An 18075-nucleotide genomic window follows, 5' to 3' on the forward strand; every position below is an offset into this window, starting at 1 on the left:
GAATTTTCAGGGAATTTTATTTTTACCTTTGAAAATCATGAATTCCCATGGAATTTTACTGGTACTCAGAGAATTTTTTTGAATTTTTTAAATTTAATTTTATCCCTTTGGAAATTAAACGTGGCCCCATATCAAAGGCCCCTGATATTGAAACTTAATTTATTTTAAAATTGACATATATTATATAAAGACTCTTCAATCTAAAAAACGATAATCCAGAAATAATAAATCAAGCATTAAGAGTCTAATAATGTAGAACTTATTGGTGCGTAAAACAATTTAATCTTCACATATGTAGTTACATCTGCATACAAAATCTTTCGTTACGTTCGAAAAATTTTTTATGGAGATGTAATTATTGTACATGTATGAGAAGATTCAATTGTTTCACGTATCAAGTTCTATACGTTATTAGAACTCTTAATGCCTAATTTATTTTAAAGCTGTATTGAGAAATTCTCTAATCTTACATGAAATTTTGAATAAAATTCCTGGAAAATCCGGGAATTTTTAGGAAATTCTTTTATAAAATTTGAGTACCGGCCACCCTGATTAAATTCGGAGTTTGAATTCGTTTTCACTCTCTTTCTCTCTCTCTCCCTCTCCGGAGAAGATTTCCAAATTAATCCAAACTTCATCGTTCCGCGCTACCGACCCGCTTGTAACCCTCGACTTAAACGTCTTGCTAATTAAGCTGCGTGTTGATTGTATAAATGAATTTTAATTGGCGTTACACGAAAATAGACTGGCTATTTGCGATCGTCGCATCACTGACGACGGCAATTAATTGAAACTTTCTATTTAAAATATGCAAATATGTCACAGAGTTTAATTATTATTAAAATTTTTACGCGCTCTATAGCTTCGGCCACGCGAAACGGCCGTTCGTGCTAAGCAGCTATTGATCGTTAAACTTAGTTTTTGCACGCTTCACATGTATGCGTTATAAAGATAATCGTTAGCCGCAGCCTGATTGCGATCCGCGCTTTGCTCTAGCTCTAATCGAGCCTCTCTCTACAGAAAATAATTCTGCAGAAATAAGATCTAATGAAAACTCTCTTTCGTTCTGTCAAGTTTCGAAATAATTAATATCGATTGATTCGAACTGCTTGTGTTAAATAAAAAAGAAGGAAAAAAAATTGTTTAACATGCTTTTGTGGTTAATTTCAGTCATTAATCACGAGGAGGTAACTTTGAATGCAATTACACGTCGCTGGCGAAACTCCGTGTTGCGAGAGAGTTTCCGTGTATGGAATATACGTCGTATAACTTGTAATTAACATGCATGCGCTTTAAGCATCTGTTCCATCCTTTTAAATAGTTCAGACGCGTCACCGGCGTCACGGGCGACGGTAAAACATCTCGGCAACGAGTAACACTTTGAATAAACGTAACGAGTTTGCGACGCGACGAGAGGACCATTGTGTCCGAATCTTAACAATAATTCAAGTGCACAACAAGACTGACAAATAGAAATCGCGCGCTCGCGTCAACGTTAACGTGTACATTTAATGCGCTTCAAATTTTCGATAAATTAAACGACGTTTGACATCAAGTTTATTAAACACGACTACCCACTCGTACTGCAGGCAAGTGACTTTTAACGTGTGCCTCACGTCACGATTCTCGCTTACCTTTAAACGGCACGTGTCCCACGCCACGTCAATCCCTTTCGCAGTCATTTTACTACTTGACGTATGTATCACGATTATACAGGTGTATAGCGCGGCTTACCGAGAGACACGCACGCTGTGTTCTGAGAGAGCGTCTCGAGTGGAGGGCTCGAGAGCGGTCGCGCGATCCTCTCTCAGGAGGAGAACGCGCGCCCCCGCGGATCGGGAGCAAGCTCGGGAACGACCGTGGAAGACTGCTCGATTCACGGCCAAGATAATCCCGCGAAGGGTACGCGGGCGCGCGAGAAAAACGCATGCGTCGATCCGCCCCGCATGGTCGAAGAAGGAAAGTACATACGTACGCGCGGTACTCGCGGACGGACGAACTTGTTTTTGGAAAAACAAGCGCATATATCTACGCGAGTGAGAGCGAGACAGCCGGCGGGGCGCGCCTTTGCCACGTCTTTTTCCACTGGGGTATCGATCAAGGAGGACATCGCGAAGCAATTATAGAGACTCCCTCATGTGATCTGTCTCCCTCCCGCCCTTCCCCCACCCCTTCTCTTTCTCTCTCTCTTTCTGTCATCTTCTGTCTCTCCTTTTAATGTGACCTCAGGATCATTCGCCGCGATCGCTCGAGGCTGCTGTCGATGCTCTTGATGAATTCGCCGCGTCCCGCTTTGCGGAATTCTTTCCCCAGTCCCCGTAATTAATTTAGACGTCCTCCTCGATTGTTCCGGGCGAGCAACCCGAATGAATTCTTGCGAGCGACGCAATCTGATTGTCATGGAAGATGCTGCGCCTCGCATCGGCATCTTCCCGCGTGCTATATTTCTTACCTTTCACTTTTTACGCGCTATATTCTCTTTTCTCCGATATGAATATATATTATTCAGTAGTATTAGAATTAATTTCATATGAACGTGTATGGAAGGAGGTAATCGGTGTGTTTGAAAAATGTAATAGGTCCAACATTAATTGAATCCATTCCTCATTTCATTTTATACTGCATTTTACACATTTATTGAAATTGAAATTTAGATTATTTCATGATTTTCCGGATCTAGCCAGATGTGTTGATTCAATATCGCTCAAGTAAAATCGTCACGCATACCGTGGAAGAAAGTATATTCTTCTGAGATTGAAGCGGTGAAATCTTTCACAAACAAGACGATGCTCAGTACAGACACGCTGGATCTCGTCGGTAAAATGAGAAGTGACACCGAGTTTATTCGGCAATAAAAGAACAACAGTACACAAACCTGTTTTTAGTAATCAATTTTATTAATAGCCATGCTCTCCGAAACTCGCTCAAAGATCGTATTACACTTTTCCATTTATTCGCGCGCGGGCCTGAGTCGCCGTCGCGAGAACTCGTGCTATTTTATCATAACTTCGACAGCACGTCGAGCCGTGTAAATTAATCTCCCGCGGAGTAATATGAAGCGACGAGGGTTACATGATTTACAATGCACTCAAACAACGCGTGGTTCGTGGGCTGTCAGCATTTATTAGGAGTTATAATTTAGGAGTTTAGTTCGAACTTACTTATCACCGCTTATCGATCAATGACACAACGAATGAATCGTCCTTCGCCGTCTTACCAGACGATTTACCCATCGTTTCTCCGTCAATCCGATCACCCCCTCTCCTCCCCCCCCCGTTTCATTATACATGTCCAATTCCCATGGAGCACTCATTTCACTCGCGCTTACGCGAGCTCCCTGGAATATTATTACACAAAGTACATCCGCGTATCGGGAACGCTCGGACGATCCAAATGCAATTCGCATCTGTTACAAAATTCGATATAAAAATATATATTCAGATAGAGTATCTATATATAAGAGAGTTATCATCTGCAGTTACATTAATTTCTAACAATAAAGCGCGCCATTCCGCCCGATAAAAAGGCTTTCAGGGCGCGTCGCTTCAACACTCCCATTTCGCGTTAACCGTATTTCCGTAAGTTAAATACAAGCGTTTCATTAATTTCTCTTATCTCGCGGGCATCTCTTTTCTCTCCCCTTTCTTCGACATCGAATCCTGCTCGCGACAGCGATTTTCTTTGTTAAAAGACATCGTGAAAGCTCGATGTAACTGACGTCGAGATAAAAAAAAACTTCAACGATGTTGATAACTCTTGTTCCATATAATTTTTCGATGTGATTTATTACCCCACTATCCGCGCTTCATATTCCTTTCGCGCGCGCTTTATGTTTTATTCATCGATCTAGCATGTGCGCTTAACGCCGGTCTCGGTATTCTTTTCAAACGTTTCAAAATATGCATAACTTTATTATCGGTTTTGATTTACAGTTACATGTATAAAGAAAGCGTCCACAATGTGACTTCATTTTCTACGCACCCACGCTCTACAAAATGCAGTTCGTAGAAAATCACGCGCTTAATGTAATATCATGTAATATCGGATTCCTCGGACGGATTTATTTCGACGCAAAACAATTGACTCGGACTTGCACAACTATCGAACACGAGAAATTAATTCTTTATTCGTGCATCGATCGCATTGAATTACGTAGAAATGGAAAGTATACCAATTGTTTTGCCGCTACCGTTAACTTTGTATTACAATTAAATGTTATAACAGGTAAATTATAACACAACGTACAGTTAACCGTCAGTTACCTGAAAACAAATCGGTCTCTTTCGAGAATCGAGAATTTTGAATATCCTAAGAGACTATATGTATGAATAGGTAGTTACATTGCGACTTGCGATACTCCATATTATTGCATTAAACACTCAACGCAAGTATCCTAAAAGATAAGCTCGAAGTTTGACGTTGTCAATCTGCCTCGCTTGCGACTGGCATCTGATAATTTTAATAAGCACCCGCGAGCAAAGCGAAGGATAATATCTTGCTTGGCGGTAATATTTCGAAGATGACGATTGCCGAGGCGAATTCCGAAGCGATTTACGTCGCGAGAACTATAATCACGCCGTGATATATTAATGGAATCTGCAAGCTCCAAATTCTCTCTCTCTCTCTTTCTCTCTCCCGTCTTGCAGCTCAGGGATTCGGAGAATAACTTCATAAGTTTCTAATGACTGCACGAGGATAGCGCGGGGAGAGTTTACGCATAGTTTTAAAATTACGTGTGTGAATATACATTATAGTCATAAAAGTACGTAATTACAAATATACCTATCTACGCGCGAACGTACCGTGTCGGTCGATACGTATCTCGGCCGAGCCCAGGCACTCCGACGAAATACATTAAATCGGAAGGGATGCATTGAAGGGGGAAAAGAGGAGCGAGGAGGCAAGGGAGGGGGAAGAGGTTAGGTAAATGTTCTCGGAGGAGAGAGAGCTATCTCTAGCTATCGTTTGAAGCGTATAACCCAGCACCGTGTGTTTCGTTACCTACTTAAGTAGACTATTATCGCAGTTGTACCGCAAAACGGGGGTGGTTTTAGTCGTGAGAGCTACGTGTTGTCCCCTGTGATCTCGGTAAGAGATCTCCCGATCTAAACGGAACGTTAGGAAGCTGAGGACTAGGCCGCGTCGGGCGTGGCCCTTGTGTCCTCTCATAATATGATTACGCTATATTATTTATCGTTTTTTTTCCCATCCTGTGTTATTTTTTTTCCTTGCATTATTCCCTGTGCCATGGATTTCACACGTTTGCCGATTAACCCATCAAAGTCCGTAAAGTTCTCCTTTTGGGAATTTTCGAGTGGCGTTCTCTCAAATCGGTAGAATATATTTTTTTTGTCATGAAATCTCTCTGATAGTGCATTCTGTAGTTTACAGAACGTGCGAACTGCAAAAGTTGCATGTAATTATTTGAATGCAACTGTTAATACAAAAGAAAGTGACAAGGTTGGCTTTAATGGCTTAATTTCTGCAAACTGTGCATATGTTTATCGTACTCTCGCCAAAATCTGCAGACTCACTCGCGCCGAGATCGAGACCGGGCATATAACTAGCGCAATCCCGTGTCTCGCGTTGCGAGTGACGTGTGAAGAGAGTGGCGGCTGAATTTCCCCAAGTTTCGGGAACATATCGTGATATATATACGAGATCCTGACGTCGGCGAGACGGAGATGGATTCCCGAAATTGGAACAATTCTTGCATTTGCGCGGTTGAGCGTGGGTCCTCGCGCGTGTCGGGCCGGGCGCGAGGACGGAATCGGCAGTGAACGGCCATGAGCCATGAAGGAAGTAGGGCAGCGGGGTAGGACCGACGACGTAAGAAACGGAAGAAAGAAACGGCCGGGCTGGCCGTCGCTACAAATAAAAGTGCATTTTATACCCGACGATTGCGGAACGTTATCCCGTCGCCGTTAATGTGCATTGCGCGCCTCTTTCTTGGCAAGGTATCGATCATACTATAGGACGTCCCGAAGTTGAAAGCAAAACAAACGCGGCATATACACACATCATGCGCGAATCACGTAGACACTGACCGAAACAGTGCCTATAAGAAAAATACGAACCGACGCCCCGTATAAATCATAATCCATTGTTATTGTGGCTCGCAATAGAATAGAGAACGTGGAGGTTGCGAAGGATTAATTGTAAGATGAAAACTGATCTTTCAACGGACCTCTTTCTGGTTCGCATTCTTCTTCTCATTTTCTGAACAGCACGCAATTTCTCAAATGTTATTTAAGATTCAAAATCTAAAATTACTCCGAATTAAAATTTTAATTCCTTATTCAGAATTTGATTTAAAAATTACCAATTTTTCAAAACATAATTATTATATCTATTGGATATAATTTGTATAATTTTTTTGCTATTTATAGCGCTAAAAATTGACTCGATTGAAATCAATCGGTTCTAATAACCGATTTTACTATACATTAAGAGACTCAAAGAATTACAAAAAATACATGACAAAATCATTAGAAACGATGACCTCAAGGTTTGATTTTGTAAAGTGCAAGTGGTACAGTGTTGCTTCTATTATCTGACTTTCATCCCTAATAACTTTACTCAGACCTTCGTCGAGAATTCAGGAATGTCATCTCCGTATCTAAAGGGTTTGAGGTAAAAACCGAGAATCTGTGATCTGTTTTTGGAACCGCTCAGATCTGCATCTCCGGCTCGGAGTTGTTGTCAAACCAATCTGAGGCCCTCTGGTTTTCTGTCACGCGTACGCTGAGCTCCCTTTCGGTGTATCGACTCGATCTTGTGATGGACGGGCCCCGTCTGTGCTCGTCGAAGGAGGCGAGGACCTCCAATCTGTCGCCCCTCCTGATCGCCCTCGGGGTCGTTTCCACGGAGCTGACGCCATCCTCGGCGTGCTCGGAGGACGCCCACGGCGGTAGAATGCCGGAAGGCATGCCCCAGTGCTCGGTGAACTCCGAGCCCGATCTGGCCAGGCTGGGCTGACTGAGCGATCTGACCAGCGAGTCCGCGCCTTCGAAGGAGCTCAAGCTGGTCAGGTCGTCTCTGTCCATCCGGGCGAAATCACGGACGGTTATCTCGGACATCGATCTCAGATCGGCCTCGCTGCCAACTCCGGCACCCCGCGAACGAATAGAACCGCCAAGTCGGCGTGGACGGCCGATCTGTCCACCGGTCACGGTCGTGGCGGATTGCGATGTCTGGAGATGATGGGTGCCTAAGGTACGCGCCGAGCTGCCACCGTCGCTCTCATATTCGTACAGGGTGGGAAGGGAGGATCGTCTGGATCTGGTGTCCCATTCCGACGACTTGGACCGCTTGTACCTCTGTCCGTGATTCTTGCCGTGACTGGAGGACGAGGTGGAGCCGGTGTGCGTCAACGGCGGGCTCAGGATCCGAATGATCACGTCCCACTTCGCCGGCGGGAACAGGTTAACGTATCTCGCGTCCTTGCGTATCAGCTCGTAATCCTCCTTAACCACCGCCTCGGTCAGCAAGGTCCGCAGCGTGCTCTCCGTCGTGATGATCTCGCGCCACTTGGCGCGCTCCTCGTCCGTCAACTCGGTGGCGTAACGCGGCTCCAAGACGCGCGCCAACCTGGTGTACCAATCGGCGTCGGCGTCGTCGAGGGAGCGACGCGCGGGCGGCGGTCGGCATGGGATCTCGGCGCGCGTGGTGTAAGTCGGCTCGATGTTCACGTCCGGTTCGTCGTCCGCCAGATGATTCGTCGGCTCGTTCGTGATGGTCAGATTGGAGGCCGAGCTAACGTCGGAAAAGTTCTCCCATTCCGGCGGCGGCGGCGGCAGATTCTCCGTCGGATAGTTCCTGATGGTGACGTCCCACTTGAGATCCGGCGGCGGTTGGGACCTGGCGCGATACTCGGTGATCTGGCGACTGTGACGCTCCACGTCCTCGATCGTCTTCTTCTCCGTGACGGTGCGCAGGAACACGTCGTCCACTTCGTGTGTCGTGATCTCCGGACGGCGGGGCGCGACTACCTGCGGCTCGACCAGTGGCTCGGTCATCTCGCGCAACAAACGGTGCTCGCGGTGCTGAACGGCGGTGTGAGTGGTGGTGGTGGACGTGGTAGGCGCGATTGGCGGCGGCGGCGGCGGGGTAGGCGCCAGGATGCTCGCCACCCGGTACTTGGCGTGCGATGCGTCCGTCACCTCGGTCAACGAGCGGGTCTCGGTGAGCTCGGTGTTCAGGGAGGTCAGGGACCTCGGCCGACGGATCTCGTGGAACGGCGGTTGCTCGGCCGTCGGCGACGGGAGTTTCTCCTGGATCACGGTGGTCTCTCTCTCCGCCTGTTTGCGTAGAATCCTGGAGTAGACCGGCGGCGTCTGCTGCCGAGAGATGGTCGAGACCGATGACGGTGGTCCGTGTAGCTCGGGCACGTAGGAGAAGGTCGTCATTCGGTAGGGCGCGCTTTCCAGCGAGCGAGAGGTCTCCTCTCTCTCCAGAATGGTCGTCAGATTTCTCTCGAGAGCGATGCTCGCGACGTCGGATTCCGACGGCAGCGGGCTCGGCGGCGGCGGCGGTGCCCGCTTAACCCTCATCTGCACGTCAAACTTGGGCTCGATAGGAATGGCCACAGGGTGTCGCGGCACCACCATCCTCGAAGCATTCGCGGCTATCATCGAGGAAGTCTCCACTTCGGCGGCAACTGTCTCCGAGTACAGGGAGCTCGAAGTACGCATTTCCACTTGGCGTTGAACCTCATGATGGTCCACGAATGCCTTGTTGTCGTAGGATCCGGCGGAGGACACAGGTAGCGAACGTTCCTCATCCACCTATGAAAATAGATGATTGAATAGATCGTAACGTATCGAATCGATTACGCAACTGTCTTTTTTATTTGGTATTTTTGACTAACGATAAGAGATATTTGTGAAATATCTTTTTTATTTTCTTCACATAAAAATATAAATTGATGGGTGACATTTAAAACGTATTTTGTTAAATTTCGTGGAATAATAATAAAACTGCGATATTACCTTATATAAACAGTGAATAGATATTGAACAATTTATTCAAACAAATTTCAATGCGATTAATAATCGTTAAAACAAATTTCAATAATTTATCTGGCGGTTAAATCGATTTTCACGATGAAAATTCTTTAAAACCGTTATACACGCAGCTCGTTGCTAAAAGGATTAGTACGAGCATTAGTATGAGCTTTCAAAGTTGTAATAAATTTTGTGCAATCATCCATCTTGTTAGACAATTATCGGGACTCACCTCGGAGTGGCTCTCGCTTGGATAATCGCTCGGCAATGTGTCCGAATGATCGATCACCAGATTCGCCTCGCTACCGGAAGTGGACACGGCCGCGTGAAGAAGGGCGTGCGCGCGTGGTATCTTTAGGCCTTCGAACATCGTGATGTTGCTCAGAGACGAGCCGGAGAGTTTCGTTATCTCGGAACCGGTGGCGCTTTCGAACGGATGACGATGGACCACGCGCACGTTTCGGCGTTTCAGGCACATATAGGAGCAGCCGAGGCCAAGCAGCAGCAATGAGAGGAACAGGATGGCGCAGATAATCAACAGGATCTGGAAGCCTTTCAGCGGCGGTTCAGTCACCGACGCGGGCGTCAGCGTGGCCATTCTGCAGACGGAAATCAGATTAGAACAGGATATACGCGATTCCGGGACCGGTGCAAACAGCACCGACGTTAGGCGCCGCAGTTAGCGGTACACGGGATGATATCTCGCATTTATATCCGCAAACGTAATTAGACTGCGAGAGACAAAAACATGCGTTGTCGCAGTACGTTCTGAATACAGAATTACTTTTTCATTCAGTTCGACGCAGTGAGAAGATAAATAGCGATATTGAATGCATTATTCACAAATGTTTAAATGATTAGATAGTGGAAAGAAAGATTTATATAATTTGTTTCATTAAATGTTGAATACACGTCATGTATTCAATTTGGCTTTTCGCAATAGTGATAGTATAATTGTCAATCATATAACGATATGTATATGATACAATATGTACATATAATCGATAATTCTCTTAGCAAAAAGAATTATTTCGAGAATATCGATGTTAAATGGATACTTAATAATTATTTCAAGTACATATATCTCTCCATTAAAACTCATTTTTTATTAAATTATATTATTATAGTTACGATGAGCTACAGTATATAAAAGGTTAATTACCATAAATATCTTTTAAAAAATATTTCGAAAAAGAACCGCGTTTTGTCATAAATTCGATACTGTTTATTATAGTACCCACTTCAGTAACATTTATTTAAAACATTTAATTAATTAATTGATATATAATTTATGCATATGATTTGATAAATTAAAAATTTTAATATTCGGTAAGGAATGTTCCAACAAATTTTACCGTCACTTTTTGCAAGAAATTATATTTGATAATACATTTTCTCGATAAGAATTTTAACAAAGGATTCTTACATGCTCTCTGGCGGCTTAGGAGGCGCCGGTGCCACGGGTGGCGGGTATCTGCACACTATTGTGATAACCTCATCTCCGTCCATTTCTAATCCGGGATGAAAGCGAACAACTATATTATTGGTGAACACGCGTAGAGGATCCTGCTTTGTACCGCATCCTGAAATATAAATCATTTTCGTGCGATAAGAAGTTAAATCTGTTAAGTAAAAATAGCTTAGAGTAACACTTTAAACGCAACAACTAAAATAATTGTATTATATGTGAATCAGAAAAACAGATAATCTGTAGAAGTAGAGCAATCAAAAATCGTTCTAAAAATATTGAATCAATTTTAAATCTTATTTGTTCTAAATGAAAGTTACATTACGTTAAATTTAACACAAATTGAATTTAAAATATTTATATTACTATTGCCTATTCAAAACTTACTATTATTTCTTTCTTTAATTGAGAAATAATATGTATATGCCCAAGAATGATAAATTTATTTTCTTGTCATCATTTCTGTAAAATAAACAATTCTATGCCGGGAGATTAAATATCGAATTTAATAATGTACCTTTCAGAGGTAGTTCCAATTTAGCGGTCGTCGCACCCCGTCCTTTGAATATGCAGGCACTGTTCCGATCAAAATCGGCATAAGCCACTCCATAAAACGGTTCCTCAAACTTGAGCTCGACCTCCATGCTACCCTGGCCGCAGTTCAAATAGGCTTTCGTTCGATTCAAAAATATAATCGGCGAGATGTCGTCCAGCTTGGTGACTTTGCCGTCGAGGATCGTGCTCGGCGGCAGTCCCGGCTGATACTCGATGCTGTTGCCTTGCGACGCATAGTTGCTCTGGGACAACGCAATCGGAATTGCCGCCCAGAGCAGGAGTATCAATTTTGGCAGCATCTACAACGAGAAGAGACGTAAAATCAATATCTAAAAAAATTGACTGACTTACAAAATTGAATATGGATAGTAAAAAAGATTATTATGATAATATTGTTAAAGATTAACGATGCTAGAGATTAAGGTAACTGTAATTAATTATACAGATACTTTTAATTAAACGGGAAAGAATGTTACATATTAGAAAATCTAGCGAAAAGTTTGCGAAAATGAATTTGCGCTTTCATTCTTTTATTATAAAATATTCTTTTTTATAAAGCACACAATGATATCATATATATGCATCACGACGTTATACAGTATAATGTCACGATATGTTCCAAGAATAAAAACTAGAAGTCATCATTTCTCCGCGATCCTTACATGACCTAAATTAATAGTCACAGTAATACTTAATCTGTAATATTTAGTTTTATAATGACTATGGGTTTTATTATATCGTAAGATATGCGACGTCACGTCAATTTCACAATTAGCCTAATTGATGCTGTAATGAGCTCTAATAACAAATGTGACATATTGCATGTGTAATGTGTACTACAAAGATCGTTATCATTATTTTCTCAGGTATCATCTGGGAAGCATGAGGAAACAACTCGACTGTCCACATTCCCACGAGCGACTTCCAGAACGTAAGTTTTCCTTTGTACGTCTTAGCTACGTCATTGTTTATACGCATCGCCCGATTCACGTGGGACTGTACACGGAGGTGGTTTGACCACCGTAACACGCCACGTCTCATACACCATACAAGGTGTGTCAGAAACCGCGCTTTCTCTTTGAACTGCAAAACATCAAGAACAATTTTTTTTTACGGCGGTATCTTTCTTAATTATAAAAAAGGTTGGAACGCGCTTGCAAAACGATTTGTTTTATATTTCTCTTGAGAAAACGTTATTTACTTAATTTGAACTGTGTACTTTGCTCTCGTATAATTTCGCTCAATTACATAGATATTTAACTTCCTGAAAATCGTGAAAAGTCGCAATAGCATTCGAGTATTCACTAGACAAAGATTGATTCAAAATTCATGGACGTTACGAAAGTTACGACTGAGGAAAAAGCGGGGCTAACTAATTTTTCGGTACACCCTGTACACTACCTCGAGACCACGTCGCCCTTCGACGAGAGCTCTATAGACTGCAGTAATGCAGTTCTACTCAACTGGAGCAAAGAGAGAAAGCCGTTATCCGTCACGAAATCTTCTCTCGAGATATAAAGCGGATCTTGTGATCTTCAATGTTCGGCGTGTACCGATATAATCTCAGTCCAGAAATTCCGCTACCCGACGATAAAGTTAAACGTTCCGCAGAGTTACGGGTAATTGTCGAACGGTGTAACGCTCGCGCGATTCTTTTTTTTTTCCCCGGCGTAACGCGAGCGCCGTCCTTCGTTAAGGAAAGAAAAATGCAGATGACACATTACAAAGCGTGTAATGATATACGAAACGATCGTATCCGGGGCGAGGCCGCTGCCCCTCGAGTGTGCTCATCTATACGAGATACTGTTACGCTCACCGCCGGTAATTGCACTTAAGCAAACGCACAAATTATAGACATTATTGCTTGCGTACAAAAATGTGTATCGCGCGCCTCCGCTCGCGTTGCTACGCGCGCCGCGTGCCCGCGTGTCTGCACGGCCGCGCACGCGGCAAACGCACGTCGTAAACGCCAGACGACGATACTCCCGGCGATAATAGGTTCGCGCGGAAACGGGCGTGAATCATTTGACCGCCGTCGTCGTTACCCGGGGAATTTCGCGATTCCGCGATGCGCCGGGCATTACCGTTCGCTGAAAACTGGACACGCGGCAAATTATTCGCCGTACGCCGCTGCTTAACTGCGCGTGAGAGGAATTTGCGTGTAACTCACGCCGCGCCGTCCTGCACGCTCGCCGGACCGAGCGAGACGTTAAAAAAAATAAGACCGTCAAAACAGTACTTCCTCTTAAATCCGTAACAAGATTCTCGTCTCGATGTAATGTCTCTGTTACACGAAAACAAAAAATTTAAGATCTTAAACAGTTTTGTTAAATAAGCTAGAATAAATATGAGATTTTCTGTCGTTGAGAATAAAAATTAAAGAGCAAACATATGTACATACATACGTCATGTACGGAAATTAAAAAGATATAGTGTATTCTAGAGATTAATTAGAGTTAAAAATACTAATATGCAAATGTTGAAACGACAATCGTTTTTTAATTGTAAGTAAGCAATCGGAGTTGACAAAAGAGTATCGCATAAAATGCGATACTCTTGAAACCCTTGACTACATTTTTTTCACGATGACCGTCTGTCATCTCTTATTGATTTTTACAGCTCGAATGATATTGCTTTTTATTGCTTGACTGATTTTATCTTTTGATATACTAATTATTATGTATTACATATACATAATAATTAGCTGATATTAACATAATTATTAACAACAAATTTTAACTCTTTTACTTGCAAATTATTTAATATTTTCTGTAATAAAAATTTAAATAAGGGTATAATTATTTTATTTCAAATAAACAATTGTTTAATGTACCCGCGTGTTAATTTAAATATAAAAAATACTTTATTTGCATTTTACGCGAAAAATATTATAATTTATTATTATTTTTTGCCCAATTTTTATATCACCAGAATAATGCGCTCGCGTGACTTTAATAAGCCAAGGAAATAAATGCGTCGTCACATTTTCCACGGCGCGACGCGACATTATTCCATTCTTTTGAGTTATTAAAATCATAAGAAAAATTCCTGGTTTATCAATATCTCGCAATATTATTTCTTACAGTAAAAATTTAGCAAAAAGCAATAACAATAAATAATTCACGTAAATTACATCGTAATAATTTACATAAATATTTTTACAATCTAACTGAATTATATTTTTCAAGCAAACGTATTGTATTTAATATTTTAATGAGCAATAATGATCAAGGAAATTAAAATGCAAGAAACAACGTTCGATATTTATACCGAAACGTTAAAAATTTCATAGTCAACGGATTGCCTGGCACACACGTCCTTCGCACTGCGTACGGCTTACTGTTTACAGATTGATTACCTTGTGTCATTCGCATGGCGATACTCGAGCCGACAGACAGCGATGCGATCCGCTCCGCGCGTCGCGGTCGTCGTGTTATTATCTCTCGAAACGCGATTATCCCTTGCAAATAATTACAACGCGAATACAAATCAAATAATGAACTTGCGCGATTAATTAATGCGACTAACAACTGTGTCGACAAGACGGTTATCTAAGCAGACATTTCGCGCGATTTGCTCATTTAAATTAAATAGAAACCGTATTATAGTGACAGAGAATCGTGATTATAAATTGTTCTTCTGTGAGATTTACGGATAACGAATATTTCCTTAAGAATATCTACATTCAAGTTAATAACTTGCTTTAACTTGATTAAACTTTTCGCCGATATATAATTTCCTAATTTCTTATTTTTTTATAAGTATATCTTATTTCAGATCGAATCGCCAATATCGCCATTCAATTAGTTTTGTCGATTATTGATAATTAATATAATTAATTTAATTTGCTGCGCACGCACAGGATTTACACGAAGGTCACATGGAAATGAAAAAGAGAGAATATGCAAATGACATGATGTTGGCATAGCTGCTGTTATAATACATATCAATAGCTTAATCTGATAAGGAATAGAATATTCGACAATTATGTCTAATATTGGGTATGGCGTTGTAATGAATATTTCGCGATATCGACTGACGTATACTTTTAATGCTTGTTTGGTGGTGTATACGCCGCGCATTGTCACAAGACCTTGCGTCGTATCGTCACTCGGTGACGATGAGACTGAAGCCGATAGGCAGCGACGCGAGCCGATCTTCGTGTCGCATGGCATCATTATCCCTCGAGACAGGTACAGGCAGAGAACACGAACAAATAGCAATTATCGTCCCACGATAAAATGTATCGATTCATTCTCCTACGGCAAGAAACAGTGATTCGAAACTTATAAATGATCGTTTCACGATATTTTTACGAGCGATAATTCTTTCTCCCGCAACGCGCGCTCGACAGGACGGTTATCTAAGTAGACATTTGCAATCTAAGCGCGACTTGTTGACTTAAAATAGAAACCGTAACGACAATCGCAATTATAAATTATTTCACTGTGAGATTTACGGATGACGATCTCGCGTTGCGCTTCTAATTTTTCGCAATTAAACGTAATTGCATTTTGAAACATAAATCACCATGTCCGGATTGCGGAGTAGCACGCAAATCACAGACCGGCTCGTGCGAATGATGATTTAAACGTAACGGAAAATCGTAATTATATCAACTGTTTATTAATAATACATGTGTGCCTCGTGGCATTTGTGCGTTTGAGAGCTTCGATCCATCGTGTCTCAATTAATCGTTATCTCGGTTCATCAAGCGCGCCGTATTCCGCATTATTAAAGGTGACGAATTTCTCAGTTATTAGTAAAACGGAACAAAACGGACCGACTGTGAATCGAGTGGCACTGCGACGCGTTTGATTAGTACGTAATTATCGAAATTGAATTCCGGTATTTCAACATTTATCAATCGCATTAATTTATCAATGGCATAAATTTAGCATTCGGCATGTACATTACTTATTAAAATTCCCGTTCGAGGTTCGCTCGTTACAGCACGGCGCTATGAAATATTTAACTCGCTGTTCCTTCGCAGGACATTGTCGAACAAATCGTAACTGGGTAACTGTTATACTTTTAATTTTTTTTTTTTTGGATGTAATAAAACGCATGTCTACCGAGAATACCGTGCAAAATGCGATTTCGTGTTGATTCGCAATTAACGTCGTTACGTGTTTTCGTGAATTAGTATATATATATATATGCCGCGAGAAAACAATGAAAGTACGGGAAATACGATCAAGGGAGGAAAGGCAGGCTCGGGGAAGCGAGCGACGGAGTAGTGGAGCAACTCACAGGAGTGAATAACTCGTTATTTATTATTTCATCTGTTACTGTCGGAATTAATCATTTATAACCGTTTTATATATACGCGATACAATTATTTCTCGAATATTGGTTATTTTCCCAGATATATATATATATATATGTATTTTAATTTAGACATATTTTTGTTCTTTTATACAGATCAACGTAGCGTTACAATTCCGCTGTTGCGCATCGTATCGGTGAGTAATGAATTTTATACATTCTTTTAATTTAAGGTAATGGATCTGTGTGAAAAAAAGTACATCGAGTATGTATAAAATGTATGCACTCAGTCGGAAACACATAAATATTACAAATAAATAAAATACATCATAGATCTATTGCCAGTTTTCTTTAATCGATAAATTAAAACAGATTAACACGTTTAACCCTAAAACACGCTATGAAATAGAAAATATTTCATAAGTACAATAAGCTCGATAAAAAGTAGTAACAATGATAAAGTGATTTTCACAATAGAGGAATTGTCACCAGTTCTATCAATAAAATATTATCATTTCTTTTTGCCAAGCACAAGATTTTCATGAAATACTCTTGAGGATACTATGAAGATATAAGACATTAATAATGATTTGAACAATTTATCAAGCATACTATAATTGAATTTTTCTATTTTTTGATACAGAGAAATAATAATAAAACAAAAAAAGAGGAAGAGATAAAATAAAAGTAGAACAAATAAGATACAGTTTTGGAATATAAAGTCTTTATTTAAATTCTTTGTTGGCGTTCTATTTTATGAATGATTAACGTTAAAATAAGAAGCTTAATTATGTATTATATGTATTTATGAAAAGTAAAAATTACTTATTTTATTAAAATACTAATAATTCCAACACAATAGAAATAAATTATTAGTTATTTAGATGTATTATATTTTTCCTTCTTCTTCTTTTTTCTGTAATATAATCTAAGGTCTTAAGGTAGAGTTTTCGATATCTTTCCAAGGTTAAATATTAATATAAAACAGGCATGGAGAATACTTGTTGAATCATTTCATAAAATATTTCAATGATTTGTTTTAATAAAGATGCAATTTATACATTAAATGCAATTATTATTATAAATGCAATTGCATTTATAACGTATAAACAATTTTATTCCGTCATAGTCTATCCATCTATATTTATTATTTTATATTATTTGAAATGAAGTAAAATGTGAAATATATACAGGATATTGAGCGCATAAAATCTCTGCAATAATATTAGCCAACTTTATTTGTTTATGACTCGAGCACAATTGTAACATTTTTGAGATCTGCATCTCCAATTAATTTTCAAAATACGCCGTTAAATTATCGTACGATGGTTGTAAAACAGTCTGTGTAAAAAAGCATAAAACAGCACGTGAAAGTGAAATACGTTGTTCGAAGGAGCATTATCGCGCTATAAATATGCAGAACGGCAACCTAAATGTCGGACTGGCTATCAATCGTTAGTAAAAAGTAAAATTAGATTCGGGTTATTTATGCCGATACTCATCCTTGTTCCTTAAAATAAAACTTGCTATAGGCCTAAATTGCGGTGAGTGCATAATTCAAGAGTAATCGATTAGCGTGACAGATAGGATGGGCCATTTATTAGTGCCGGATATCACGTTGGCCAGAGATAGTTATATTAATTATGGATGCGTTATATATAAACTACGTCGAAAGCGATCAGCAAAACGTTTTGAAACGCATGATGGTTATAATAAATCGAGAAAAAATAACAGAAAATACTGGCTATCTCACATTTATTTCTGTTGATTATTTGATAA

General features: G+C 40.8%; 2 protein-coding genes across 3 annotated transcripts in view; both read right to left on the bottom strand.

The window, feature by feature from the left end:
* LOC105459070 (GTPase-activating Rap/Ran-GAP domain-like protein 3) overlaps window positions 1-1885 on the bottom strand; it is a 29433-nt gene extending 27548 nt beyond the window's left edge. The window contains exon 1 of the mRNA XM_011704760.1: window positions 1635-1885. The gene's annotated coding sequence lies outside the window, so the exon portion shown is untranslated. The remainder of the gene's footprint in view (window positions 1-1634) is intronic.
* Window positions 1886-2876: 991 nt separating this feature from the next.
* Window positions 2877-18075, bottom strand: part of LOC105459069 — a 30317-nt gene continuing 15118 nt past the window's right edge. For both annotated transcript variants that reach the window (XM_011704755.1, XM_011704756.1), the window contains exons 3-6: window positions 10991-11327; window positions 10432-10588; window positions 9238-9604; window positions 2877-8786 (exon numbers count right to left, since the gene is read on the bottom strand). In XM_011704755.1, the coding sequence (XP_011703057.1) occupies window positions 6672-8786; window positions 9238-9604; window positions 10432-10588; window positions 10991-11327 (2976 nt within the window). In that variant the 3' untranslated portion in view covers window positions 2877-6671. The remainder of the gene's footprint in view (window positions 8787-9237; window positions 9605-10431; window positions 10589-10990; window positions 11328-18075) is intronic.

This window comes from Wasmannia auropunctata, unplaced genomic scaffold, assembly GCF_000956235.1.
Source record: "Wasmannia auropunctata unplaced genomic scaffold, wasmannia.A_1.0 LD334213.1, whole genome shotgun sequence".
Lineage (NCBI taxonomy): Eukaryota > Metazoa > Arthropoda > Insecta > Hymenoptera > Formicidae > Wasmannia > Wasmannia auropunctata.